Below are 19749 nucleotides of genomic sequence, written 5' to 3'. Positions count from 1 at the left end.
ATGATCTGTGGTCAGCACCTGCAGAACCTCTCCTTTATAGGGGTTGTCTTGATAATTGCCTCTCATTTCCACCTGTTGTCTGTTCCATTTGCACAATAGCAGCTGAAACTGATCCACAATCAGTGTTGCTTCCTCACTGGACAGGCTGGTTTCACAGAAGAGTGATTGACTTGGAGTTACATTGTGTTGTTTAAGTGTTCCCTTTATTTTTTTTGAGCAATGTATGCTGCCTTACTGTTTCTGGACAGGTTGGAGTATGTTACAAGGTCATCACATTTACTACTACGCTATGCTACATAATGCCTTATTGTTTTGGACACTTGTTCACTGCAGGAAATTCAAAACTAAATTGAGATTAATTTAGAGCCCTTATTTAGCAAAGACATGAATGTAATGGCTGTTTGTCTATATATGTTAACACTAGACAGGAAAGTATGTTATGCACCTTATTTGAGCACACAGACCTACCTATAGTCGGTTCTCTGGTCATCAGGGTTTATTCCAGGCCAGTCTCTCTTTAGGTATTGACTCGCTAACTTCTGCAAAGCCTGGATGCACAAGATGAGAAATGAGTCACTGGGGATAATTAAAGCCAAACCATCTTCTGTTTTCTAATTAATGAATCACTGCCAGATCCCTGGAGAAGAAGCCTTTTGATACAAACACACAACGCAGTGCTTCTTGTTAGAATGAAAATAAATGGAGTTTACAAATGACGCAAGTTTGGAAAGTTTGTGAGGCAGGATATTACAGTGACAGTTAAAAAAAACTATAACAGATTGAAGCATAATGATCCTATGTTACTCCTCTTAGACCTACTATTTTGTAAAATTTCATTCATGCTTGGTGACCTGACCTCATAACTTTTGATTTCCGTTGTACTGTCATTATATTTTAGTTTCAAGAACACAGCAAAAGTGTTTGGCACTTGGCAAATAACTGAACACACAACACAACTGAACAGCTCTGTGTCAGCAACAGTGAATCCCTCGTCAGCTCCTGTGTGTACACACAGAAACCCAGGGGCTGCAAGGAAAAAGGGTAACCTACATCTTCCAGACTGGGTCACTGTGTCAGCAGTGACAACACTCTGCTCTTGTGTCCCTGTGTATATGTGAGGATAGGGGTGAGTAGGAGAGCAAATCCTCAGTTGTTAACACACCAGAAGAACAACAACCCAATCAGGACAAATGAAGCTTTAGGGACAAAGTAATATTCTACTCCCACAAACCACATCCTTTCATTTATCCTTTTCAACAAGTTCCCGATCAGCATGCAAATCTGGTCTCAGTTTACAAATATTTTCTTCCTCCCAAGCATCAAGTCTCTAATAGTGTGATTCTCAAAGGTCTGTCTTCAAGTGTTGTTTGATTGCACCCTTCATCCCTCCAACCCAAGCCTCAGTAATTTCTGTCCCACCTGTGTTGTTACTTTCGATAAACTAGCTTTAATCTCCCCCTCTGTTTGTCGCTAGTTGTCTACATTTTACCCTTAGCTGACGCACAGGCTTGTGTTCTCAGGGGGTCCTTGGCCTAGTGACCAAGGCATCCACCAGATAAACTGCACTGTTCATTGCAGGAGGAAACATGTTTGTTTGAAGAATAGTCAAACACAGGGTGGACTGGGTGTGGGTGGTATTGATGTGAGCAAGTTTGTTTTAAAATGTGAGGGGAGGGCTGGAAAGAGAGACACCATTAAAATTGTAATAAAAGTGCCTGGGAATTAATTGCCTTCCATTTGTGTGAGTGTGTTGTGCATTTACTTTTTGTGTGTACGACACCCATACACACATCACGTTCAAAGGCAGGAGAGGTTGTTTGCTGCCAGCTGAGAAACCCACTCGATTTGAGCTGGCAGGCAGACAGGAATTCTTCTTTGACAAATTGACTTCCACCAATTTAGCCGCTCCTGAACGAGTTCATATTAACCGATAATTCACTGATAATACTCAGTTATCTCCAGAATTTCCTAAACTGACAATCTGATATTTCACAGTGGGGGGAGAGAAGTGTCTGTGTTGTTTCTTTTATTTTTGTTACAGCTTTCTCTCTTTCTCTGAAAAATACCTTCACTTTCTGCTGTAGTTGTTTATAACAAATACAGACTTGATTTCTACTTGATTGATATACCTTGTATAAACATTCATACCAATAATTTCTCTGGCTCATACTGTTTGTAAAGAGACTCCTTCCTTTACTATGCAAGAAATGTAAGGTGAGAGAATGCTGCAACAGCTTCTCAGAGCTGCTGTTGGACAACTTGGCAAGATTTCTGCTGCACTTTTATCACCCAAACCTCTACCCGCCCTTCCTCCCTCCTTTTTTTCCCATTTTCATATTCTTTGTAGCTTTATCCTCAGGTTTCCTGTTTGTATTCTGCCTACCTCATTCCTTCCTATCTGTTTTGCTACTGTTCTTTCTCTTTGGCTCATTTTTTACAATACACTTCATCCCTCCATCCTCCTATCTCATTCCTGTCATCACCTGACAACCACCTGAATGGCATGTTGCTATAGCAACCCCTCTGCCCTTCCTGTGAGGTCTGGCTGAGGTGGAACTGTTCCTTTTAATACACACAAATGCAGTTAAACACAACACACACTCACAGGCATCCTGTTTTTGTGATCGGAGTGGCAAACAAGGTGCCCGGACAGCAGGATATCCTGAGGAGACCAGAGTGTGTGTAAGAATTTACTGAAAATATATTCAGTTAGTAAACTAAGCTCGACATCCTGTAATTATTTTCATTGTGAATGTGTGAGTTAAATTTCTAAATTACAGACCATAGGAGACACTACAATTAGAGGTCAGGATATGATGACATAATTGTTGCTCACTGGCCTTAAGATGACATGTTTACTGTTTGCTGTTTCATTTTCCACACCCAGAATTTGTCCAAACAACTCCTTAACTGTCCACACAACAATAATTGATGATTACATCACTACAACCTTAAATGTGAGGTTACTGAGTGCAGGACTCTATTGTTAAAATCATAATGTGACAGTGTCAGTTTAATTTATCCCTGAACGACAAGAAGGTCACCTTCATACTTCTACCTTGTGTTTGCTCCTCCACTCACTTATTTTCTCCTGTTCAGTCACTTCCACTCACTTTCCACCTGCTGTCTTTCTCTCACTTCTTTCTGCCTTTGTGTGTCTGTCTTTTCCAACCACCTTACTTTCTCAACTTCCTCTTAAATCGATATACTTGTTTTTCTATCTCTCTTCTCTTCATGTCTGCATTCCTTGGCCAAAAACTCTCTGCCTTGCTTGTGTTCGTGTGTGTGTGTGTGAGCTTGTAACATCCACATCTGCAGAGTAAGCTAAAGTAACGTCAGGGATGAGTGAGAGATGGGTCAATAGATGAGGAGAAGAGACAGTGACACACCACAGAACTAAGATGTTTTCATTTTAAAACATGCTGTGTGTATTGTGAAAGACATAACAATGCATAAAATCCAACTCAGTCCAAATTTCCAGTACATCAGCTGATTCTGTTTACGTATCTTGTAGGAACATTTTTACACATGGAGCCTCAATTAAACTGCTTTCCTACCTTCCTCTGCTTACTCTCTCTATTTCTTCTCTTCTCTATTTCAGCCTAGCTCCAACCTGGCTCCTCCTTTCTATTCTGTGTCTGACTTCATCAATGTCATATCTGTTGTCAGTGGTGCCTGCTCTGTTCTGAGGGCTGTCCCTGCCTTAGGCTTTCTATATGAAAAAACTCTTTTTCTCTTCTCCTTAAAAAGCAACCACAGCTGCTTTCCTGGGCAGAATAAGTTGGTGAGAGAACAGTGAGACTGCTTCACTTTGTCCATGTTCTCTGGCCTTTCCCCATCAATTAACCTTTAAATTAATGTAGATCAATACATCAGTTACATCTGAGACAGATGCACAATTAAATGTAATGGATGAGCCATTGTTACATACATTATATAGAAAAAAAGGTTGAGAAGAAAATAAAAAACAAAGGAGATAAAGAGGGAAATTTAGGCTACTAGACAACAAATTCATAGGTAACTTCTGTAACATAAAATCACCCACAATGTTAAAACCACGATACAAGCAACAGTGCTCTATGGGTGCACAGAAGGACACATAGCAGCAGCCATGGCAGGCAGGCCTTTTTGGGCAGTACAGTGCAGTGTGACCCTACCCTGAAACTATTCCAGTAATGCTGATCGTGGGAGGAGAATATGGGACAAATAGCTCACATGCGAACACACTCACATGACATGGAGCTTTTGATTGACAACTGGTAATTGTGGCTGACTCCTTTCTCAGAGGGGATGCCTAGTTTTGACACAGTGAAAGGACAAAGGTTAAACGGTGGCATCTTCACACTGTTGTCCTCCTACACCAACCCTCTGGCCTCTTTCTCTACCTCTTGCTCTATATTGGTAGTTTGACATGTCAGTTTCTTTCTATGTCTCTCTGAACATCTTCCCTTTGAAACAGCTGATTGGTTCGATTTTCCAGGAAGCCGCCACTAGTCGGGTACCTGAGTGTTTAATAGAGAGCAAGACAAGAGCCAAAGGCAGAAATGCAGTAGAAAAAGCCCACTGTGATAAGTGAAATGAGCCAAAGAACTACTGTCCTTATCTGATCTTAAAACTATTTTTTTCTGTTTTGCATTTATCACGCATTTATTTAAAAAACACACTGATGCATTCCCACACAAACACACACACCTACAATTAGGAAGGAATCTATTGTCCTAGTGAGTAGGGGGGTAGTTGCTAGGCAACCCCTATTTCTAAGGTGAACAAGACACTGCTGAGGGAGAATAGTGAAAGACAGAGAGAATATAAGTCAGAGTGAAAGAGAGAGAGAGAGATAATGAGTGCCTGGAACCAGGGGGGCTGGCCACAGCACTTTCACTTGATCAATCAAACCACATGCAAATGAAGACACACAAGCTCAAACCCACACAAACAAGTAATATTTCCTCTCTCCCTATCCCTTTTATACTGCATATATAGCGCAGACATTACAGGACTACAAAACAAAGCTTATTTGTGTGGACAGCTGAATAGAATGAATCTGTATGTTAATATGTACTTAAAAGCTGGATGGACCATGTATTAGTATGTTTTTCATTAAGCTACGGAAGGATTTTGCAGCTGAGAGCATCGCTCAGAATGTCTACATAGATGTGTGTGTGATGGGAGCTTAAGTTGAGCAGCAACAAACACAATGGAAATCAGACAGTCATTCACATTGCTGGCGGCAAGTACTGACTGCTTCGTTTCTACTTAAGACACCACTCAACTAATGCTTAGTAGCACCAATACGCTGACACAGCATTCTACAGGGAAATATGTTTTCCTTTTGTGTGTGCTGACAAATCAACAGCCCACTACAAAGTGTCTGTCTTGTAGATTAAAATAATTTCATGGTGAGGAAGCAGTCTGACCTCGTTCAAAGTGACAATAGCCAAGTATAAAAAAAAAGCAAGTCCTTCAATTGAAAGGAATCAATTTGTTGGCAGCAGTGAAACAAAGAAGGACCACTTTTTGCAACATGCAATGGTGTCCAGTATGGTGCTGTATTGGCAGATCAAATATGTGCATCCATCCATGACCTACCTACCTAATAAATCTACTGAGACTACTGAAATGGAATTGCTTGTGGCAAGAATTAACAGCAGTTTACACAAAAAAATGAAGACAATCTATTGCTGGTATATATGACAACTATTTACATGCAACAATCCATTGCAGTTGTTGAACTTTGAAAACTTCTGTAGATGACTAAATGGATAAAAGAAAACCCAAATGTGGTCTGAAGCACATGTGTTAATCTGAATAATGAGAATTAGGAAATCTCTTCATCTAGTCTTGGTTAAAAACTTCCTTTCAAATTTAATTTATATGACATTGGTATTTGTTATAATTAGGGAGGTTGGTCAAGCATACAAATTACAGATATGCAGATGCTGCTTATCATCACAATAGACCAATATTGGCCAATATCGGCTGTCTCCAAAATGCCAGTGAATCAGAGAATCTGTTCAGATGACATAGTTTAATCAAAGTCAGTGATTTATACTGATAACACACTGCAGTCTGGGAAAAAAAACAAAAACCGAAAAAAGTGACTAGGCTGCACTGCATAAAAAAACCTTTTCACAGCTCATTCTAGCCCAAAGACTGCTCGCTACAGCAGCTTTAATATTACTTTTCTTCTTCTAGCCTATGTTGAAAGTTAAGAAAAACTGTAGAAAGGTTTGGTGTGTAGCCTGATATCACTCAACATGTCTGGAGCAATTAGAGGTAAGAGCACAAGGCTTAACTTCATCACAAACATCTTTTAAAACCAGAAGTGGAGGAGGACTGACAAAGAGTGAGGGAGAGAGGTAAAAATAATAGCAGTGTGCAGGAATATTTCACATCCATATTAAACATTGCACAGATGAAAAGAAAGACCACCACGTCACTTGAAGATGTGAAAAAGACCAAATATGGCTGCAGCTATGCCAAAAACTGTATTCCGGCCTCAAATAAGCCTGCAATCAGTACTCAGCGGTAATCACAATCAGCCATTCTGCTACTGCAAAAGCAAAAATCGAAGCACATCTAACATATGTCATCACTGTATTTAGTGGAAGGCTCTCCCAGTCTGCTTTCCAACCTTATCAGCCCTTGGCTTTCAATACAAGATTTCTGCTCTGCACATAAACAGTACTGAAAACTGTAAGAATATATTGTTTATTAGCACAAAGTATCTGACTGTTGGGTTTCATTAGAAAGTACTGTCCAACAACATATATTGGCATGATGCTAGAGCATCTCAATCAAATGGTATTTGTTATGTAGCTGAGAATCTACAAAAACATAAATAGTTCAGCTAAGACTTTATTAACAAATTTAAAGGATCGCCTGTTTATTAGTTTAACACTAAACCACCGTGACTCACCACACCCCACACTTAACATGGCCAAAACGTTTTATTTTTCCTAGCATGATTTGTTATCCCCTGCTCAATCTCCTTTAAAAGGTGGGGCAAGGGCAAAGTGACAGAGTAAGAGAGAGGGACAGAGCATTGCCACACACACAAAAAGATTACATAATATGGCACAAATAAACATAAAATACGACTGAGGGTCATAACAGTCTCAAATGGCATTATGCTAGAAAACACTCCCTAAGAAATCAGTCTTTTAGTCCCATCAGTCATACCCCTTGCCTGAGCACACCTCAGCTTTGATAATCACTCTCACCACAAGCAATAAACTTAGTCTTCAAGTCAAGTCCAAAAAATGTTGGTTGATACCAACTATAATTCATAATATCACCTTTTGGTAAAGGCACTGCTGGGATTCGAACCCAGGATCTCCTGTTTACTAGACAGGCGCTTTAACCAACTAAGCCACAGCGCCCTGTATGATAGATAAAAATGGGAAAATATTCGCTGCACCACACACAAATATTTCTACAATTCATCAAAAAGAAAACAATTATTATACCACAACAAACTCCTGATAAGTTCTGTTAACATGTGGTTCAGCATATATTTAACAAAAGTTAAGTCAGTCTTACTTGTGCATAGTCCCGCTCCAGCTGCCCTTTCTTCAAACTGTAGCTCCTGCAGAGACAAACACCGATTTGTTAAAGTGTTTACAGGTGACATACTGTACCACATTGGGTAACATACACAGAACACATGCATAGGTAATATCACATAAATCCCATCATCAGCTATTACTGTTTATAGTGTTTTGTGAGACAGCGGGAGTATGAAAACATAAATCTGTTGTTTTCCATTAGTAGCTTGTGTACAACATGTATTTCTATAATGAAAACAGCATAAGTGCAGCCCTTAGACATTCCAAGAGCGAACTGGGTGACCACAGATTATGCAACTAAGTAATTACAGTTGTCTCTTCATTGCTCAACTACTCTTTCTAAAAATAATTGCTCCATTTCTGACCCACAAACAAACTTTCCCCTGGCCCTCTCATCATCACATCCTGGCAGCAGAGACAGTAGAAGTGCTTATCACAGCCCAGGAATGTCCAGAATGAAAAACATAACAATGATTACATGATAACACAGAAAATTATATTGCCCCTGAACATATAGTGTGGAGTACACAGCCAGGTGCACAACAATTTATTTTTTGTTATAAATTATTAAACAATATATATTTAAAAATCACACCTCCTCACTTCTCACCCACCAGAGAAGATACATCTGTAGTGCCTGGGCATTGTTTATACAGTTTTTAACGTATATAGTTTCTGTAGGGGGCTGTGTGGGCTTGCTTTGGTGCAAAAAGGGCTTAGTTGTGTGAGCATATGATAACAATAATGAGTGGATAGTAAGTGTATTCACTGGTAAATAGCAACTGAGTATAATATGGGTTTCAGAAGTATCCTCATCATTAGCATTTTCTATCACTGCATTATCTCATATCACGCATGTATTGATCCTAGACTTTCAAGTCACACACCCACTGGGAATATTCCATTTGAATAAATTGTTTAATTAAAACAGCCAGCTGTAATATTAACTGCTTTAATGAAAATACAAAAGGGAAGGGAAGAGAGGATGAACACACTTACAGTAACAATAGACAGCATTACAGCCAATTCTCTGTATGCTAATTACAGCACAAACAAATAGGGCAGTGCTTCTTGTCAAACTTTTCCCATGGGATCATTTAGTGTTAAAGCTTTTGCTGTATGTTCAGCCTGTTTAGCAAACAGAGGCTGCATTAGATTTGCTGGGTTTAATAGAGACATAAAAAATGTTTTAAAGGTAGGGTAGGAGATTTTAAAAACTCAGTGACCCCCCCCCCCCCCCCCCCCCCTCCATGAGACAGACTGACCCCCCCCCCCCCCCACACCCCCCCCACACACACACACACACACACACAACAGCACAAGGCTCGTTGGCGCAGTTGTATATGACAACTACCCTTCCCCCCCATGAGAAAGACTGCCCCCCCATGAGACAGACTGCCCCCCCCCATGAGACAGACTGCCTCCCCACACAACAGCACAAGCCTCGTTGGCGCAGTTGGCAGCGCGTCAGTCTCATAATCTGAAGGTCGTGAGTTCGAGCCTCACACGGGGCAGATCTTTTGAGCAACAACACTGAGAACTGAAGAGCAGTCACACTGAACTGATCTATAAGATATGAACAACTGTCCATTATAGATATTTACACTTGAACAAAGATTTATCTTCAACAACAACAATAAAGAGTCCCCACAAAGCCTTAATCTCAACATCATGAAGTCAGACACAAGCAAAAAAGATTGGGTCTAAATTACCATATCTAGGCAATGATATGCATCTGGATTGCAGTTTTGCACTACTTTTCCCTTTTGACAAAGAAACAGTTCAAAGGATGAAACAGTTTAGACTGACTGCAATCATTAAAAACACATTATTCCAGTTTTCTGTAATAAAAAGCTAGTGGGGTAAGATGTCCAATTGTGTGGCACACTCATATAAAGCTTTCATTATCAATTATGCTGAAGGGAACTGAAATCTGACATGAAATATTTTCTTTTAGTGTTCAGTCGGCTGGTTGGTTTATTAAATTGATGCAGATGTTGTTAGCTGACCAGAATTCTTGCTTCTGGAGGTTACCATTCCTTATCTTGCTAATAGCTTCTCTTTAAGCAAGCTCCCAGTATACTTAACCTTTGCTATGGAAAGTGTATGTTATTTTCAAGCTTCTAAAATCAAAGGTAAAACCTAAAATGTATCCAAACACTTGTTCTGGCATTTCTTACACTATTGGAATTCCTGCTCATAGTAACTTCGTCTAACTCCCATGTTTGCATAAATATGTTTGTCCTATAAAGGACTGAATGACTTACAACTGTTTACAGCCCAGTGCAGATAAGACTGATGTCTTTATCATTACTTAAGATAGTAAGGTTTCACAAGTTGCTCAATCGCCTATGTCCTTTTTCAGGTTGTACATTCTAATCTTAGAAAACCTGATGTTGTCCTTAGGGCCATGCACTTCGGTCAACATACACTAATACCTGCAAGTCATCTTGACCATCTAAAAATGGTCAGGAGCTGTTGTTAACCAGGTCTATAAGGGCTAGCACCACCCACCATTATCCATCATTATAAAGAGGTGAGGTCTTGCCCCTAAAGTAACACACCAGTCAGCTTCTTTTATTAGGTAACAAGGATTAGGTGGTTGCAGGTCTGGTATAACCATGAAAAGGTAGCTTGTAAAACTGGACATTTTCTGAGGTGTAGTCCATCAGAGGTCCTGAAAGTCTTCATAATTAAAACTCATTCAAGTACTAAAAAGACACTACTGGCATTTAAAGGCAGTTCACTAGAAAGCCATTTTAACCAACTAAGCCACAGCATTGGTGCATTAAGTGTAAATAGCTGAAACTACACACAAAAATAATCACTGCCTCTATTACTTCTAATTATGTACACTATAAAAATAAGCAGCTTTGGTCCACAGGAGTATACTTGTGTACTAGTAAGGTGTATCTAGAACACAAAAGCCAACAACAATCCACAGACACAGACCAACAAACACTTATCCTCACTGGGACGTTTGGACATGTCTAGGCTTTTCATGCTGCCATGGTTACATTGCGGTGGAGACGGCATATGTAAACACGGACACCCAATTATCAGCTAGAAATATCTCACGCCCATTTCTGTATGTTCATATGGCACTGTGTGTTTCCTAAACAAAATGAAAGTGAGCAGAATTTCAGAGTGCAGTTTTGCTGTTAAGATATAGGCTATATATTTAAGACTGAGACAAAGTGTACTTCACTGTAGTATGTCTGTGTCCATTTACATTTTCTGTTTCTGACTAATCTAACTCTTTATCTTGTCCATCTTTTTGCTTCTTCACCATTCTGTCTATGTCAGCCTCAGCTGTGCAGGATAAATAAAGGGAGAGCAAAAATGCACAGACTTGCAGATGAGTGTGTCTGACAGGAAATACTTAAGTGCTTGAGAGTGGACATTAAGTGTGTGTACTGTATGTGTGGTGGTGTGTTGAGGGCAAGGGGGGTATTAAGTTGAAAGGCAGAGAGCGGAAACAATCAAACAGAAAAAAAGCTGAGATCAATGGTTAACAGGACACAGACTGAGATCAGTGACAAAAGGATAAGCAACATGAGTCACAGACAGAGACACAGGAAAGGGGGGCAGTCATGTTTTCACACTGTGTGATCAGTTCTAAACATAATAGAGCAGATTCACACTCCAAAACCAAGCAGGCATTTGGGGAGCCGGTGAAATCTGAGTTCAAACTATTTATTTGCAGGGTGTGTGCTATTAACTTAGCACTTATTATCTTCCTCAAATTGTGCTAAAGCCTTAGAGAACACTGCTGGACAATGTGCACACATCGCACATTCCTGCTTCAAACATTTTTTATGTGATTAAAAAAGCAACTATTGGTCAAAGACTTGCTGGGGGCAGCATGATTTAGAACTTTGGTTACAGCCCCCAAAAATAGGTCAGAGAATTTATACAACTGGATATCTGGTCTAAAGTGACTGTAAAGCCAGCCAGAAAAGGCACTGCTGGGATTCGAACCCAGGATCTCCTGTTTACTAGACAGGCGCTTTAACCAACTAAGCCACAGCGCCCTGCTGTGGTCATCCTCCACACCCCTTTATGGGGGCATATAAAGAACTCAAAGCTTACAGAGACATAATGATTAGGCCTTCTAAAACTTCTTACATACTGTCCGTGTTCCCAAGGTGGCAAGAACAAAGTTCGTTTCAGGGCTGAGTGTATTCGCAGAACTCCTCCTACCGTCCTCACACTGCGCACGTTGCACACAGACAAATGTTTTGAAGACATTTCGCTGCTCAACCAGCAGTTTAGTTGAATATGTTTGAAGGGGAAGAGGAGGAAGCTATTCGGGATTTCAGTCTTACTTGTTTGCCCAAATATCTGTTTACCTGAAAGAGACGAGCCAGTAATGTTCAGAGAGGTGGGCGTGTTCGTGCTTGCATTATAAAAGATTGAACAATAGATCTAGCAGACAGTATTGTTTGACCTGTGTGGAATCTGCATACCCGAGGAAGCTTTTCCACTTCTCCACATTCACCACACTCTAAAATTCAGACCAATCGCACAAAAAGCTCTCGAACACAACAAATGAAAATCAAGCAGCAACCTCTGGGGCTCATGCGGAAGTGTCAAGTGTCAAAACATAGTTCACGCAACATTAGTGCTTGTGCTACCTGATAAGTTTCTAAGAAGAGTTTCTTCCTAAAATAAATACATAAAGCTTCAGTAGGTCAAGGTTGAAGAATCATCTAAATTTAAAGTTAGAAGGAACAAGAACGAAACCGCAGAGGTTGGTTAGTGTGTGATTTTGCCAAATCCAGAGAGAGCTCTAATTGCATTAGCAGCATGCAAAACGGCTTTGCATTAATTTAGTTTTTTTTATTTTCTGTTCCCCATCTTCCTAAATGATGGAAGCTACAGAAGAAAGCATTAGTTTATCTCTGATTGCATTGTGGGTTTAAATTGGGGAGGTTCATCCAGCTACTCAGCATGAAGATCCATTACATTACAATAACATTTGCAGATCATTTCTAATATTTGGACAATAAATTTGTGTACAACACAAATTGCAAAACTCTAAACACAGAAAATGCGCTACCGCTCAAATATAATATCATTATATAAACTTGAAGTGTCCTTATTCAGCTCAGGATTGTAAGGTGAATATAAGACAGACTGAGAGAGTCAGCACTGGGCAATGCCTATGTGTTTGTGTAGCTGTAGCGGGCATAAGGGTATGGCGGATTTAGCTGGATTGGGGACAGTAAGTTGACTCCCCGAGTACACCAACTAGTCATCATTTCCTCTTCTCTCTTTTTCTTATCCTCCCAGTCCAGCTAAATACACACACAGAGGATTAAATACACTGCCCTTTCTCTTTCTTACGGTCTATGCTCTACTTCTATTTTATTATTTTGTACTATTTTTAAACATACAGGCTTAATATATTGAAGCAACTTGTGCATGTACTGTAGATGTATGTGTCTGTGTATGGATGAGTGCTTTGATTAAAGGCAGTTCATGGATTAATTGGGGTAAATATCCTCAAAGCAGCTTTTGGGATTTGAGAGTTAAAGTGTACTGTATGCTTTATGCAAGAAAAGGTCACCCACTTTGTCAGGTTTTAAAAGGTCTTTCAGTTGTTAGGAGGTATGACATTAGAACCTTAGCAAAGGTCAGATTATTGACTTCAGGATAAACTTTTCAGTCCAAAAAAAAAGCTAGCCTCCTACTGTCTACAGTCTATTCAATGACTTACAGGCACCAACTGCACTGATCAACTCTGGATTCTGGATGAGACATGTCAATAAGTGACATTGTTTTCACTCAAGGATGCAGTAGGAGTTGTTAACTGTCAATATTTAATTTCTGTGGGCAGGTCATCAAAACAAAACAAAATAGTATAGTATAAGATAATATAATAATAATTTTTATAGTGTACATTTCTCATGTAACATGCTCGACAACTATGTCATCTACCGATTAGTGCAATTATTTCAAAGGTACTGAAGAAAACAATTTAGCCGACTGCTGTTCTTTCAGCACCTCGGATACTGTGCTGCTGAAAAGACAGCTGGCTTATACAGTGTAGTACACTGGATGAGCAGACAGAGAAGTTCAATTCACATGGTGCTGGTGTGAGTTTCAGATATCCAGTAATGCTTCTGATTTTTCAAAGTCAGACCAGCACCACCTCAGCTTGAGAAAAATTAGCAAGGCCTCTGTGTTTTGTTGAAGGACACGTCAACTAAGCAGATGCATGTGGCTGCAGGAGCTTGAGCCTTGGTCTCCTAATCGAAAGGCGATCTCCCTAATCACTGCACCTCCCTGCTGCTCCCGATTATACCACCAAGAGAATGTGTCATCAGAAATAATTACAAAACATTAAAGGCTAGTGAAACACACTGGGAAGACACTCCAGGCAGTGTCTTTCAACGACAAGGATGACAAAGTCAATTTGTAGACCCATACCCAGTGGCACGTAGCTCCATCCCTTTACTGACTAAAAGAACTAACACATTGTGGTCACATATGCTTAACGGGCGCTCTTTCTCTCCCACAAGTGAGACCAGAGCTGTGTTCACTCTACAAACGCCGGCAGCAACAAGCCAATCTGTTCTCAAACAGCTGGAGCTGCCCCCAAGAGTGAAAAGGGGAGAAACAGAAAGGAATGTCTCAGAGAGAGAAGAAGCAGGAAAAGTGTGAAAATTGGAAACAGAGTGAAAGACGGGCATGAAAGCAGAGAAGCAGATAGTGTTAGAGAGTTTGCTGTCATAAATAATCAATGCTTAGTCAACACAGAAAATGAGAGCGTGTGAAGGAATCAAGGCTTCCTCCCATTGCCAAATCCTAAAGGGAAAACTGCCAACTCGCATACGTCATGAGTAAACAGTGCTGAGCTAAAATGAAAAAGAGAGATACAGAGACGGACTAAATGATCGTCAAAGCAGAAGAGACAGAAAAAAGAAATGACACTCAGGGAAAGGGAAATGTTGACAGAGATCAGACAGAGACAGTGATACAGAATGAAACTGCAAAAGAAGAAAGGAACAGTCAAGGAGCAGGAAGAGGGCAGCAGGAAATTCCTTCATCATTTTCCTAAAAACTTTGAGCTTCTCAAAAAAATTGGAATATGACAATCCTCCTGCTCTCTTTTGTCTCTTTCCATGTCTCCCTCACTCTTTAGAAGTTTCCTTCACATTTTTTATTTCTTTGTGCATGGCTGTGTCCATGTGTACATGCTGAGCTCATCACAGCCAGCAATGAGGACTAGATCATCTGGCTGCTGATAAATGCAATGCTCAGAAAAAAAGAGAGTCAACCACAGCAACATGCTCATACCTCATGTCTTCTAGCAGGTCACATTCAGTCTGGTGTTTAAAGTGCAGTCTTGTCATCTGCTCCATATGAGTGTTTTTCAGCTCCTGTGTCACTTTGACCTAAAGGAAACGAAAAGAAAAGTAAAGAATATGTAATTTATTCATTCCTCGGCTTGGCAGACACGTTACTTATAACAACATCCCACCCTACAGCAAATCACATGTTACACTGATTTAATATTTAGTATTAATAATAAAAGATATGAAGCTAGATATAATAATGAATGCCTCTGACTGCAATAAACTCATATATGATTTATAATCCATATCCATCTACAATCAATAATCCTTCCATTTTGTTGGATTATAGGTTGCATGTAATTTTCAAGTCACACTATCAGAACAAAACAAACGTTATTCAACAGGAGTACTCATTGTTTTATCTATATGACAAAAAACATTACAATTTAATTAAATTCAAATTAATTATTTCTTGTGCTTGACCACATGTACGCATTTTTCCTAAAACAAGGTTTCGTGTGGTCAACAAGAAGGGTGGGACCTTAGAAAAAGCTTAGGTCTAACATATGTTTACTGTATGTCTGTAAGCTACAAATAAACTGACACTATGTACATAGAGGTGATTAGTGTGGAATAGATGACTGATTTGAGAAGTTTGTGTAATAGCAGTTTGCACAGCCAACATGATATTATACATATAACAGGATGAAATTATCTTTTATGGTAATCTATAATTAATTTAGGGTAATAAGGCCTAACTGATTGAAAGAAGAGTAGGTCAAATTTCAGTCAACCAAGATTTTCTTCACAGTGATGCAACCCTAAACAATTTATCTGCCAATCAGCTGTGATCTGAGTGCTCTGCTCCAGGTCACACATACTGCTACCAGTCATCCATCAATGTAGCAATCAGACTTCGTCAGACTTTTGGAGAGGATGATGTAGGCATTTTGTCCTTACAGTACTACACTCATAACAGCATTTATAAGCAGACCGGCTGTGAGGTGTGGGAGGAGATCCTTATTGTATTGCCTCGTACACTTATTAATTTGGGTGATATCCCCCCTCATTTACAGCATCTTGTGCTGAAACAGACACAGATCTGGCCCTTAACACACAAATGGGCTTTATGCACACACCACCTGCCAACACACAGTCACTGTGAAGGTCATTGTGCATTGTCGAGTGAATTCCATCAGCCATTCACCAGGGTAACAGTGGGTAAATTCATGAGTGTTCTAGACAAAACAATCAACAACATGCACACACACAGATGTCAACACACACTGCAGAGCCACTTTCTTTCATGTGCTGCGTCTTTGAAGATAAGGAGGGAGGGGTTCATTACATTATCGGGGCAAAATGACTTCACTTGATTTTACCTTCTATCACTCAGAGAGAGAGAGAGAGAAGGGGGTGGAGGGGATGGGATGTGCAAATGGTGACATGGACATGGGGGGCTGGGGAGAAGAGTTGCTGAGGGGAGGAGTAGTTACTAAAGAATGTAAGATGTGGGAGAGAGACAAGGAAATAGAAGTGAAAATGAAAGGATAATGTTAATCTAGAATAAAAAAAGAAGCAAAAACTAAGAGATATAAGATATAAGGTGGTACAAGGGGCACATTAAAAGACATGTTAGAGGAAAAAAACATCCAGTGGGGTGGTAGTAGTTGATGCAGCAGGTACATTTATATTGTTGCCTCAAACCCTTAGCACTGATACACACAATTTACTTCATTCGTTTCTGATGGTCTTGTAATATAACCAGTTGAAGCATAAGGACTGTTATGTGTGAATTTAGGCGAGTTAGCCACGTTTGCCTGTACAAACAAAGAATATGGCAGTGTTTCTGTTCAGGGGATGCATACTCAGAAGGCTATACCAACTGCATCAGTGTCACAACAAAGCTGTCACATGTCTCCTTTAAATGCAGTGTTCTTTTTGCCTGGTTGTGAGAGTGCAAAGGATCTACCCATTGGATCCACTGTAACCCAACCTATCCCTAAAGTCACTGCATGTGGAGTAGTCTTACAGTAATATGGCATACAATGCTAACCAACCTTTACCAGCAAAACAGTGCACTTTTCAAGGTAAGCATCAACTACTGTGAAGGTTGCTAGGAGACAGAAGCAACGTGTGAAGACAGCCGATGGCACAAATCCTCTGTAGTCTAGACCATCTCATCCAACAATGCTCAGTGCAACCTTTGTGGTCTACAAATGCCACTGTTCTGCAGAGCGCACAGGCTGCTTTCATTTAAAGATGCCGCCTGGGAAACAAATTGTGAGGTAATTGTAAGAGCATCTTGGCTAGGGTTTTAACAAAAATCTAACGTTATACGCCCAATAGGAGAATTTACTGCCCACTCAATACCCAGTATATGTTAGAGATACTATCGCAATGCACTGCTATTGTCAAGCTCAGTAGGAGCAATTTAAGCTACATAAAGCTAATATATGAGAGTGAAATGAGATCAGTCTGTAAGCAGATGTGCTGAGACACAGACAAAACACTTAAGGGGCTGTATATGTCGCACTGGGAGAGAAATTATTAGTATCCAACAGCCAAACACTGATACAGTCTGGCTGCAATGCTGTGGGTTGAGTGCACAAAACGTGCCAGCCACATTGGCAGAGGGCTAACACATCAGTATTTTAAATTCTTGGAAGTATTTGAATGAAAGACATTGACAGAAATGAAGCCCTTGACAAACACACACACACTTCACAGCCTCAATAATGAAGGGACCTGTTTCAAGTGCTTGTTTTTAAGACATGATATGACATGTTCAAGGCCAGTCTGTGTGTAGAAAGCCAAGGCAGACTGTACATGGCACTGGGGGGAATATGTGGTAATTAAGAGCAGAGGTTCACAGCAGGGAAATTGGCTCTTGTGCATCTATTTTAGGACAGGACACACACAGAAAGCATTAGACCAGAAACTTTAGCACATGCATGCACACACACTTGAGTATCTTCAATGCTATAAGTGACTGAGGTCTTTCCTCAACCTATACAGAATCAATAGCACCAGACACGGCTCTGGCTGCAGTGTGTTTGTTGTGTGTGTTTTCAAGCTTTTGTCAGCTCTGCCTTTGCTGAGATGATGTGACCCTGGAAGCACTGAAGGTCTTACTTTAAGACATGATGCATCACACAGACAGAAAAAGACAGCTTAAATTGCTGTGTTGTCTGGAGGGTTGCTGTCACAATTTCACGATAAATAAATGAGCAAAGCAACAACGCAATCATGTACTTTCTTGAATCGTTACTAGCTAACGCGTTGCTGCTCTGTTTTATCGTTAAAAATGTAGCTTGTATTTAAAGTGATCTCTGCGACAAGACAAACACGGTTTTATGTTTTACGGGTGCTTTGTATGAAACGTGTTATGGCAGCCCACCTAGCGCTTTGTAGCTAATGTTGTTTGACGTTTGACGGTCACGCTACAGCGGCTGGACAGATGCACATTAATGTCAATAAACTAACCAAGCTAGCAGTCGCTGCTAATGTTGGCTAGCGATGCTCTCTTCCTCCCTTTTAATGTGTTTTTTTAAGCTTGCAGCATTAGCTGCTGCTTTTGTGAGAGGCCGGTAAAACACAATAACCACGTCTAAGGTTACCATACTGTTATATGTGTGTCATTGTCTGTAGTACAGCCAAGCTAAAAAAAAATATGATAAAATGAAATACAAAAATAACGGACTCTGGAAATCACTCACCTTCCTCGGCGGTGGCTGCATTTTGGAGAATTGACATGAATGGTATTTCCCCTGTGAGATGTATTGTAATTCCAAACGGGAATCCTAATCAGTGTGGGACTAATATTTTGTTTCCTCAAACAAAAACAAAAAAAAATCCTCCCCTCCGGACGACAGGGAGGTAAAGACGGGAGTTAAATTTGTACTCCGGCGGCCATGATTTATGATAAACGGCTAGTTTATATAGAGCAGGAGCTGAAGCTAGGAGAGGAGAGACTGGACGCACTTGGTGTGGGCTGCAGCCACTGCGAGCGGTCTGGAGTGTACTGTACTGTTGTGAGCAGAGGAGCAAACAGGCGGAGAAGGGGAAAAAAGCTGAGAGGAGGAGGAGGGGGCACTTATTAACGGGGAACCCCATCCAGCAGCTCGACATAATGGCGCCACAGTGCGGTTAAACGCGGAACAGCGCGCCGGTGTCTGCTTAAAAAAAAAAGAAAACACCCGGAGCAGAGAGGCATCCTTTTTGTTGGCCTCTTTTCTCGACACTACACTCGTAACACACAGGTGTGGGAAAATCACATAATAAAAACACATAGATCACATAAAGCACTGCACGGTTTCCACAGAGCACCGGGGTTTTCACCGAGCACACAGAGCGACCGGAGGCTGCGTCCATCAGACCTGCATAGCAACAAGAAACCGCAGTCGATCACAGAAAAATCGATCGAGGCGAAGGAAGGAAAAATATTGCTTTAATGAAATACATATTTATTTATTGGTAGAAACCACCATGTATTCACATTCAGAATATTAAATTTCCCAATATTTTAAAGAATAGCATTAATATGTTTGATATCAGGGACCAGAGTGAGCACAATAGGGTCACTGGGTTCATTGTTAAAAGGGTGCTGAGTGAACAATTAAAGGAATACATTACAATAGAGGATGTCAAATCCTTGTAAAGGCTTGGCACTAGATGTGTTTGTCCTAGTGCATGTTTTTGTGTTACACATGGTAGCACATGTTTGAAATGTTATAATAATAGCAATAATAATGTCATCAATTTAAGCTGATTGTTACTAAGTCTGTATTCTCAACTCAGCATATGCAAATATACAGTGCTGTTTGAAAGTATGTGAACCCCTTGAGCAGTTTGGATGTTTCTGTTGATTTACCATG

At 40.3% G+C, this 19749-nt stretch overlaps 1 protein-coding gene and 3 non-coding genes across 6 annotated transcripts in view; 1 reads left to right on the top strand and 3 right to left on the bottom strand.

The window, feature by feature from the left end:
• fchsd2 (FCH and double SH3 domains 2) overlaps positions 1 to 18887 on the bottom strand; it is a 45146-nt gene extending 26259 nt beyond the window's left edge. For 2 of the 3 annotated variants that reach the window (XM_028419600.1, XM_028419601.1), the window contains exons 1-4: positions 18592 to 18887; positions 14874 to 14971; positions 7543 to 7588; positions 469 to 548 (exon numbers count right to left, since the gene is read on the bottom strand). In XM_028419600.1, the coding sequence (XP_028275401.1) occupies positions 469 to 548; positions 7543 to 7588; positions 14874 to 14971; positions 18592 to 18612 (245 nt within the window). In that variant the 5' untranslated portion in view covers positions 18613 to 18887. Of the gene's footprint in view, positions 1 to 464; positions 549 to 7542; positions 7589 to 14873; positions 14972 to 18591 lie in introns of those variants that run through there. The other variant, XM_028419602.1, reaches the window with a different exon arrangement.
• Positions 7309 to 7382, bottom strand: trnat-agu (transfer RNA threonine (anticodon AGU)). The gene has a single exon. It is a non-coding gene; the product is annotated as a tRNA-Thr (tRNA).
• Positions 9010 to 9082, top strand: trnam-cau (transfer RNA methionine (anticodon CAU)). The gene has a single exon. It is a non-coding gene; the product is annotated as a tRNA-Met (tRNA).
• Positions 11529 to 11602, bottom strand: trnat-agu (transfer RNA threonine (anticodon AGU)). Its single transcript has one exon. It is a non-coding gene; the product is annotated as a tRNA-Thr (tRNA).
• Positions 18888 to 19749: the final 862 nt, after the last annotated feature.

Source organism: Parambassis ranga, chromosome 13, assembly GCF_900634625.1.
Source record: "Parambassis ranga chromosome 13, fParRan2.1, whole genome shotgun sequence".
NCBI lineage: Eukaryota > Metazoa > Chordata > Actinopteri > Ambassidae > Parambassis > Parambassis ranga.
This window is presented reverse-complemented; position numbering and strand designations above follow the sequence as displayed.